General features: G+C 47.6%; 1 protein-coding gene across 1 annotated transcript; it reads left to right on the forward strand.

Moving 5' to 3' along the window:
- Window positions 1-9,004: 9,004 nt before the first annotated feature.
- LOC311590035 (small ribosomal subunit protein uS14-like) lies at window positions 9,005-9,363 on the forward strand. The gene has a single exon (XM_084768827.1). It carries the CDS (start codon window positions 9,089-9,091, stop codon window positions 9,257-9,259), a length of 171 nt encoding a protein of 56 aa, XP_084624953.1. The 5' UTR covers window positions 9,005-9,088; the 3' UTR covers window positions 9,260-9,363.
- Window positions 9,364-9,619: the final 256 nt, after the last annotated feature.

Genomic DNA, 9,619 nt, shown 5'->3' on the forward strand with positions numbered 1-9,619 from the left:
AAAATGGAAGACACTGGTGTCCAGCTTGGCTCAGCGGTCTTCTCAGGCCTGTCATGGTGCTGGGTTGACAATCCTTCCTGCCCTTAAAGCATATTTTCTGTCACTTTCTTGTCAGCTCATCATTGAGAGGTGGGGACAAGGCATGGGAGTCACCCGTTCTTCACAGGAAACCTATTTTAAGGGCTTTACACCACAGGTCTCAGTACCCCAGGGCATGCCTAGGATACTGAGACACCCCCCCCCCCCCCGCCCGGAGCACATGAGTTTATTCATATTGAATGTTTGCCTTAGGGGAAAGAGGGACCCTGCTCAAAGTTCCTGCAAATCTGGCCAGTCATTTCCCACTGGGCTCCAGGTCCCCCAAGATCTTCAGATGTTGGCCCCGGGATCAGCACAAACCCAGCCTCTGCTGCGTTTCCACACATTTCCACACATCCTGTCTGCTTTCCTCCGTGTTCTCCAACTTGGTCTTTTCAGACACAGAGTTGGACGTGGTCCAGACTGGCTGGAATTCACTCACTGTGTATCCCAGGGTGCTCTTAAACTCCTGCTGCCCTTGCCCTCACCTTCTGAGTGCAGGGGGGATCACAGACGTGCACCCCAATGTCCAGTTTATCTAGGAATCAAACCCAGAGCCTCTTACATGCAAGGCAAGCATTCTGCCTACAGCTGTACCCCTAGCCTGGTTCCTCCCCTCCACTCAGCTTACTGCTCTCTTCCTGGGCTCTACAGAAGGATTTCTTTGATTCTGGCCATGCTTACAGCATAGTACAGACCAGCAGAGGGCCGATCTCCAAACTACAGCCAAGTCCAAATTGTGAGACTTCAGTTTGCCAGTGGTTCAGCCTAAGGAAGAGCCTGTCTCTCTGAGTTCAGTTATCCCTTATTCCTCTGAGTGATAATAGTGAAATAAATACAGTCTGTGGTATAGGGAGCCCCCCTTGATGTAGCAGCGCATTACACAGCCCACCTAAACACACTTCCGTGGTGCTTAACACAGTTTGCTTAATTAACTTGGAATAAACCTTTGCAGCTTCCTGGGCTGCCCTGAGGAGTTCCCCTGTGGTCCTGTTTTTTATAGTAAAGAAAGAAGTCAGAAGCCGAACAGTCAGCAGGGACTAAAGAGAGCTATGAGGTAAGCCGGATGCTTACATGGCTTTTGGCTCTGTCTGGAGTGGAGGGAAACCTGGAATTACTGCAAGTTCATCATAGCAACTGGTCCAAGCAAAACCCGCCAGACCCGCATAGAGGCCAGCTCTGGATTGCAGCGATAGTTGCGGCCTTCTGAGAGGCAAGAAGAAATTATTTATCTAACATTTTTTTCAATCCCAACCAAGAATTTTCTTTGGCTCAGGGCGACGTTAAGGGCCAGTTCTTACTCGCACGGAACTCACATGAGGTTCCGCATCTCTGACAGCATTTGAAGACTTCTTAGAAAGACATGCACTCCCTGTCTCCTTTCCATGGGTCCCTGTCTCATGATTCAGGAATAATTATTCATCCAGGAAAGCTAATCCTCAGGTCTCATTCGTGCTTGGATTGTGCCAGAACCGCCCATATAAGCATGCTATAATTTCCCACTGCGTGCAGTCTGGGCATCACGAAGAGAGCCACCAAGGGCCATTTACCCTCCTTCCAAATTGGCAGTCTTTGTCTACTTGAACCCATGTTAACCAATGTGGCACATTTTAATGCATCGCACTGTGTCAAGCTGTGGCAGCAAATTAGAGTGCAGATCTTAGCAGCTGCTTCTAGAGCAACTGTCTGGAATCATCTCTGCATCCCTAACGCTTCATGCCAGCCCCAGAAAAATGTGCCTATTAATTATATGTCCTGGAGAGGTTTCAAGACAGCCATGCCTGGCTTAAAATGTTGCCATTTGTGCATTCACGTGTGCTCACAGTCTCGGGTGTGTACAGGTTCACACCCCTGCGGGTGCCTGTACATGTGTACACACCTGAGAACAACCTCATATGTTATTCCTCAGGTGCTGTTTACCTTTTTCTTGACACAAGGTCTCCCATTTTGCCAGGGAGCCCCAAGGACCCACCTCTTTCTACATCCCCAGGCTGTGATCACAGATGCATGCTATGGAGCCTGACTTTACAAAAATTTCATTTATGCTCTCTCTCTCTCTCTCTCTCTCTCTCTCTCTCTCTCTCTCTCTGTGTGTGTGTGTGTGTGTGTGTGTGTGTGTGTGTGTACACATGTGTGGGGTTGGGAGAGGCACATGAATGCTGCTGAACTGGAATAGAGGTCAGAGGACAATGTGCAGGAGTCAGTTGTCTCTTATCATGTGGGTTCCAGGGATTGAGCTCAGAATGTCAGACATGACCCTAAGTGCCTTTATCCACTAAGCCAGCCTCTCTGCTGGCTTCTTCTTCTTCTTCCTCTTCTTCTTCTTCTTCTTCTTCTTCTTCTTCTTCTTCTTTTCTTCTTCTCTTCTTCTCCTTCTCCTTCTTCTTCCTCTTCCTCCTCCTCCTCCTCTTCCTCCTCTTTTCTTTAAACATGAGTTCTGACAATTGAACTCTGGTTATAGTGTCCAAGCCATCTCCCCAGCCCTAAAATGCCATCATTTTTATGTTGTTATATAATGAGCTTTGCACTTTAGAACAGGTAGCAGTGGAGGAGGTATGAGCGAGCAGTCCTGGGACGGAGCAGTCCTGGGATGGAGCAGTCCTGGGATGGAGCAGTCCTGGGATGGAGCAGTCCTGGGATGGAGCAGTCCTGGGATGGGGCAGTCCTGGGATGGAGCAGTCCTGGGATGGAGCAGTCCTGGGATGGGGCAGTCCTGGGATGGAGCAGTCCTGGGATGGAGCAGTCCTGGGATAGAGCAGTCCTGGGATGGAGCAAGCAGTCCTGGGATGGAGCAAGCAGTCCTGGGATGGAGCAGTCCTGGGATGGAGCAAGCAGTCCTGGGATGGAGCAGTCCTGGGATGGAGCAGTCCTGGGATGGAGCAGTCCTGGGATGGAGCAGTCCTGGGATGGGGTAGTGGAATGCGCCCAGTCAGATCGACATCTGCTGTGTACAAGCAGCTATCATTCTACAGATGTGGCCAGCGCTGCTTCAGAGAGCCTATTGCATTGCTTTGATTGGCCATCCTTCTGTGAATAGAGGTAGTCCAGGATACTCACACACACAAAGCGGCTGTTTCTCCAGCTCCCACATCATGGAGTTTCATTTGTTTGGCTTTGGTTTGTTTGTTTTTGTGACAGGGTCTCACTCTGTAGCTCTAGCCACCCTAGAAAATGATATGTAGAACAGGGTGGCCTTAAAACTCTTAAGAGATCCACATACCTCTGCCTTCCAAGTGCTGGAATTAAAGGTGTGCGCTATCATACCCAGCTAATATCATTTAAAGTCCTCAAAGGTCAGAATAGATATTTCCCCAAGAAGAAATACAAGTGAACAAAAAGTATATGAAAGGGTCCCAGTCTTTGGAGAAATGCTAGTCAAAACTGCCGTCAACTATTATGTCACACTTGTTGGGATATTATCAAGAAAATACGTGTTAGATGTTGTTGAGGCTATGAATAAAAGAAAACCTTTACACACGGCCATTGCGGGGAGCCGGTGGCAGATAAGGACTGTAATTCTTTCCCACCTGGAATTTATATTTACATGATAAAGGGAGCATGCTCAAGAAAAGCCTGGGCTATTCAAGTATGGGAGAGAGGGGTGCTGTGTCAGTGTGTGCAACTTGTAGCCCAGTGCTTTGGGAGCTTTTCCCTCAGCTCACTAGACCACAACCAAGCTGCCCTATTTCAATTTCTAATGATGTTTTCATGGTTTAATTCTTTGCCATGTCTCCTAGTTAACTTTAACTGTCAACGTGACTCAGCCTGGAGTCACCTGAGAAGGAAATCTTAATTGAGGGATTGCCTAGATGAGACTGGCCTGTGGAGGGTTAAGTGATGTGGGAGGCCCAGCCCACTGTGGGCAGTACCATTCCCCGGGCTAGGCTGTATAAGAAATCTAGATGAGCGTGAGCCAGCCAACAAGCAACATCTTCCATGGTTCCTGCCTTGAGCTTCTGCCCTCAATGTCCCCTAGGGATGGACCTCGAAGTGTAAGCCAAATAAATCCTTTTCTCATCTAAATTTCTTTTGGTTAGAGGGTTCTATCACGGACCAGAGAGGAAACTAGAGCACTGTAGGACATAGGAACCTGGATACTGCAGGAACTGGGCCTTCCATGTCCACACTGATAGCAGTTCTGTTTCCAGGGTCTAGCTGGGTGCTTGGCTCACGGGAGTTGTCCAATAGGTGCTGGGTGAATGGTGCAAACCCTCCTGGGACTACCTGTTCCTCATCCTTCTGTACCCAGAGTTCCAAGGAGTGCTCAGTACACAGGAAGTGCTTCATACATGCTGCACAAATGACAAACCGAAAGCAATGCCATGAGTGCAAAGCAAATTTCTCTGAAGGGAAGGTGACAGGCGGTCCCACATCTTACTTAGAGTGAGCCAACAACCCAGTGAGACTTGTGGGTGACAGCAAGCATCATTCAGATGTCTATATTTTGGTATGTTTACTTTAAAAAAAAAACAGTCACACTGCTTTAGTCACACCTCTCAAAGCCTTATAACTTGAAAATGCCTTTCGGGTGGCGGGCAGTTTCATAACAAACCGAGGAATGTGGTTTCCATTGGGCTACCCTTAAGAACAGTTGTTTTCCAGATGGTTCTATGAATACATAACTATCCCTCCTCTATTTTACCTTCAGTTGCCGGGAAAGTCCTAAACAGTGCTAGGGCCCAAACAGTTAAGCAGCCAGCCAACTTGGCCTCCTCTTGGCCTCCTCTTGGCCTCCCCTGCCTCTGGGCCAAGGAGAAGAATGGAATGCGCATGAGGTCGCCTGGCAGGCAGCCACATTCCTATGGGAACCTTGCAGCAGCTAGAGCCCTGGGACATGAAGAAGCAAATGTGTGGGAGTTATGGGGCTCGCTGCAAGTGACCCAAGGTCCTGGAAAAATGTGTGGAGTGGCTTTGACCCAGAGCAGCAGCCCTAGCTATGTCCTTGCTCAAACCCAAGCCTGAGTGGAAACTGACGTTATCCCAGTGTCTCCCTCTGTTCAATAGAAACCCCCCCCCCAAAAAAGGAAGGGCTGGGCTGAACAGTGATCTGGGTCCCTAGTTCTCCTACAGGAAGGACCACATTGTCAGGGGCTTTGGTTACTTGGCGGGGGTGGGGTGGGGTGATGTCTTTTTGTTTTAATCTTTTCTTCATTCATTAAAGTAACCATTTTGATTGGTTCCTATTTAAGAGTCACTTTAGTTTTTAATTATATGTGTTCATCTGTGTCTGTACGGGGAGTATGTGCATACAAATTGCAGGAGCCCTCCCCTAGCCTCACCCCACAACAAACCAGTTGTGCAACCCCAAGCCACTGTCTGCCTCAGGTTTCCTCATTTGTAACATGGGGGTGATGATGATGATCCATCCATCTTACAAGGATATCACTGGGCAAGATGAATTAACAATTGCAAAGTCACCTCACATGGTTGGAAGTGATGCTAAGGCAAATGAAACAATGGCGCCCTTAATTCTTTCCTGCATTTTCTTTACTCGCCTCCTCACTGTTTCATCTCCTCCACAAAAAAACTGGCTTGTTCCTGTGAAAACACTCTTGACTTAGCTAAGCTCAGAACATGCTGCGCCCCTCCCCACCTGGTCTCCACACAGCGCTACAGACTCCCATACGCTGATTGTCTCATAGAAACCACGCCCACTGAAGAAATTGCCCTATCAATAAAGGAATTTCCAGGCTGGAGAGGAGGCTCAGTAGTTAAGAGCACTTGCTGCTGTTACAGATGACCCAAGTTCAGTTCCCAGCACCCACAGCAGGCAGATCACAGCTGCCTGTAACTCCAGCCCCAAGGAATCTGCCCTCTTCTGGATTCCCTATGCACCTGCACTCGTAGGCAGCACAGGCACACACGTGCACACATATTTTTAAAATAATTTTAAAAGATAAAACTAAAAGTAAAAGAATTTTCAAGGCATGCATGAAGAAAACATGTAACTTCTGCATAATATGAAAGATCTGCCAAGGAGAAAAGACAGAGCTTAAAATGAGGAAGACTTTTAATTTTAAGAGACCTAAAGCCACCAATAAAGATTGTTAAATTTGACCACTGTGAAACAGAATAAGTAAAAACTTGAGGCAAAAGCACAAAAACAAAAACAAAAAACCTATTATAGCTGACGTCGAATTTAATTTATCAAGTTGTCAAAATAGCAGAAGATAATGACAAATAAGGAAAATGCTTGCAACTCATTTGGGAGCAGAAGAATAATGTCCTTCGGTATAAAATGTCTTATGTCTGGAAGATGGCTCAGCTGTCCTGTGGGTCCCATACCCTCACGAAGTAGCTCTCACCCACCTGCAACTCTAACGTCAACGTTCTGGAACCTCTGGCCTCTGCAAGCAACTGTGCTTATACACACATACCAACACACACACACACACACACAAATATTTAAAAATCCAATCTCATCTTGGTCATTCTCCCAGCCCTAACAGACTCTTTAAGAAGTCAAGCATGAGTCGGGCAGTGGTGGCGCACACCTTAAATCCCAGCACTTGGGAGGCAGAAGCAGGCAGGTCTCTGTGAGTTCTAGGCTAGCCTGGTCTACAGAGATAGTAAGAGAGTCCAGGACAGCCAAGGATACACAGAGAAACCCTGTCTCGGAAAAAAAAAAAGTCAAGGATGCATAGAAAGTCGGTGGGCTGGGGTTACTGCCTTAAGAGAGGCCCCGTGCGGTACCACCCTGTTTACTTCTTACTGTCCTCAGCCTGTGGCGATGGGTTCCATCTCTCATTCTCCCCTGTTCTGCAGTTCTAAGAGCTGGGGAGATGGTTCAGTGGCTAAAAGCATTGGCTACCCTCACAGAGAGCCTGGATCCATGTGGAGGTTCATAACTATCTGGAACTCTAGTCCCAGGGGAACTGCATTTCTGACCTCTATGGCACATGCATACACATATATGCACCCAGGCACACACATGAACATAAAATAAATATTTTTCTTAGGAAAGAGTTGCTCTATAGTTCCAAACTGTCTAGAAGTTCCATGTATATATATAAGCATTTATATATGTATATATACATATATAAACATTTGTGTGTGTGTGTGTGTGTGTGTGTGTGTGTGTGTGTGTGTGTGTGTTTGAGTGTGGATCCGTTCATGTGGTTGTGGCGGCTCATTATAGAATAGGTCCAAAAGCAGTGTTGGCACACTAAAGCCAAATCTTCTCCACAAGTAAAATTTGGTAAGAACCCAACCACATCAACGCCTCCACATTTGCTTAGGGTCACGTCCATGCAGCACAGACTGTGTGGATTTCAAAGCCAAAGATATATCTACTATGTAGAAAAGTCGCTGAATCCTGCGAGGAGAATCCCAGGCAGGCTTGCTACCACTCCACTCAAGCCATGGAGGACCTTTGTATCAGATGGTGGGAGGTGGGAGTCATCCCCTTCCTTCCGCAGATGAAGAATTAGACAGCCCCTTAAGAAAGACACTGACTGTGAGAGTCATGAACGTAGCTCAGTGGATAGACCAGTTTGCCTGACAAGTACAAAGCCCCAGGTTCAACTCCCCAGTCCTGTATACACTGAACCTTGTGGTGACTGACAGGAATCCCAGCATGGTTCCTGGTTCTCCTCAGCTATATGGTGAGTTTGAGGCTAACCAAGGCTACATGACACCCTGCATCTGAGAGAGATGTGGGGGAAGGGGGAACACAGACAGTCCCGGGCACAGAGAGAGAGAGAGAAAGAGAGGGAAAGAGAAAGAAAAACCGCACGCCTATCTTTATGCATATTTGCAGTGACCGCAAGTATCATTCGTCTGGGGGGGGGGGGCTTCTCGATATTGGAAACACACTTGACGTGGGCCGTTTTGCAACTGCTGTCAATCTCCGATTATATTTAGCAGCGAAGCCAAATGTACCCTCTAAAGACGTTCAGTATCGCATAAGGAAACCAGATTTCTGAAGCGCGGGGTCTGCTTCCTTACAATCCTTCTCACACTGTGGGATTTCCGCCCCTTCTGAAGCGTCCCGAACAGAGCTGGCTCCGGAAACAGGCGCATTTGCAACTCTTCTGTCTGTTTGCACTACTGCGCCTTGCTTGTGTTTGGTGAGGCCAAGCCTCAAAGCATGGCTAAAAGCTTTCAGCAGAAACAGAGACGCACTAGTCTGGGAGAAGAGTCAAGTTTTAGGAGCGTGGCCGGGAGCGGTTCCAGTCCGCTGGTTGGGAAAGAGCGTGCCCACCCACTGCACACCCTGAGCGGGCTTTGGTTGTGTGACCAGCCTCGTTGTTTCACCGCTCTGGGAATATGAGCTAAGAAGCAATATACATGTAGGACCAACTAAGAGGAGCAAAGGGGGAAGGTGGTGGTTGTTGTTGTTGTTGTTCTTAATTAATTTTTAAGTTGTGTCATTTTATCTTATCAATTGCTCCCATGCCTCCAGATCGCCTCCCCCATCTGGCTGCCTTTCTTCCTTCCCCCAGATAGACCCCTTTCGGCCTTCGTTTCTTTTCTTTTCTTTTTTCTTTTTCTTTCTTTTTCTTTCTTTTTCTTTCTTTCCTTCTTCTTTTTTTTTTCTTTTTTTCTTTTAGACAGGGTTTCTCTGTGTAGCCCTAGCTGTCCCGGACTCACTTTGAAGACCAGGCTGGCCTTGAACTCACAGAGATCCACCTGCCTCTGCCTCCCGAGTGCTAGGTCTGAAGGTGTGCGCCACCACGCCCTGCTGCTTTTCTGCCTTCTTACCATATGTATTCCGTTACTTTATTTCCCACTTCCCTTAAAATCTCTTCCTCACCTCTCCTGAGTCCTGGCTTAATAAGACACACACACATACACACACGCACGCACGCACGCACGTGCACACACGCACACCACAACTTAAATTCAGGGTTCAGCACAGAAGGGGAAATGTGGTGTTTGTCGTTCTGGAGTCAGGCTTATCTCATTTAACATAATAATCTCCAGTTGCATCCGTTTTACTACAAATGTCGGAAGAGCGCATGCGTGCGCCAGCTCGCTCCTTTTTCCTCGTTGGCTGTCTGAAGGCAAGATGGGTCACCAGCCGCTCTACGGGCGTCATCCACGGAAGTTCGGCCAGGGTTCTCGCTCCTGCCGCGTTTGCTCTAACCGCCACGGTCTGATCCGGAAATACAGGCTCAACATGCGCCATCAGTGTTTCCCTCAGTACGCGGAGGACATAGGCTTCATTAAGTTGGACTGAGCGACCTTGAGTGGATTATTCAACACTGTCTGCCCAGTGAAACTGACCATGCTAGCCTTTGTACATAAAGAATAAAAAAGCGAAGACCTTAAACAAAAACAAAAACAAAACAAAACAAAACAAAAAACAAATGTCATGGGGTTCATCTTCTTTATGGCTACATAAAATTCCATTCCGTGTATGTACCACATTTTCTTTTTTAGATTTATTCTGCGCATGTGCATGTGTGTAGTATGGAACTGGGGTTATAAACGGTTGTAAGACATCATATGGGTGCTGGGAACAGAACCTGGGTCCCCGGCAACCACCCCAAGTGCTCCTAACCACTGAGCCATCCGTCTCTCCAGACCGTGCATCGTA

The sequence above is a fragment of the Acomys minous genome (assembly GCF_964271855.1).
Source record: "Acomys minous genome assembly, chromosome: 2".
In the NCBI taxonomy this organism is placed as follows: Eukaryota; Metazoa; Chordata; class Mammalia; order Rodentia; family Muridae; genus Acomys; species Acomys minous.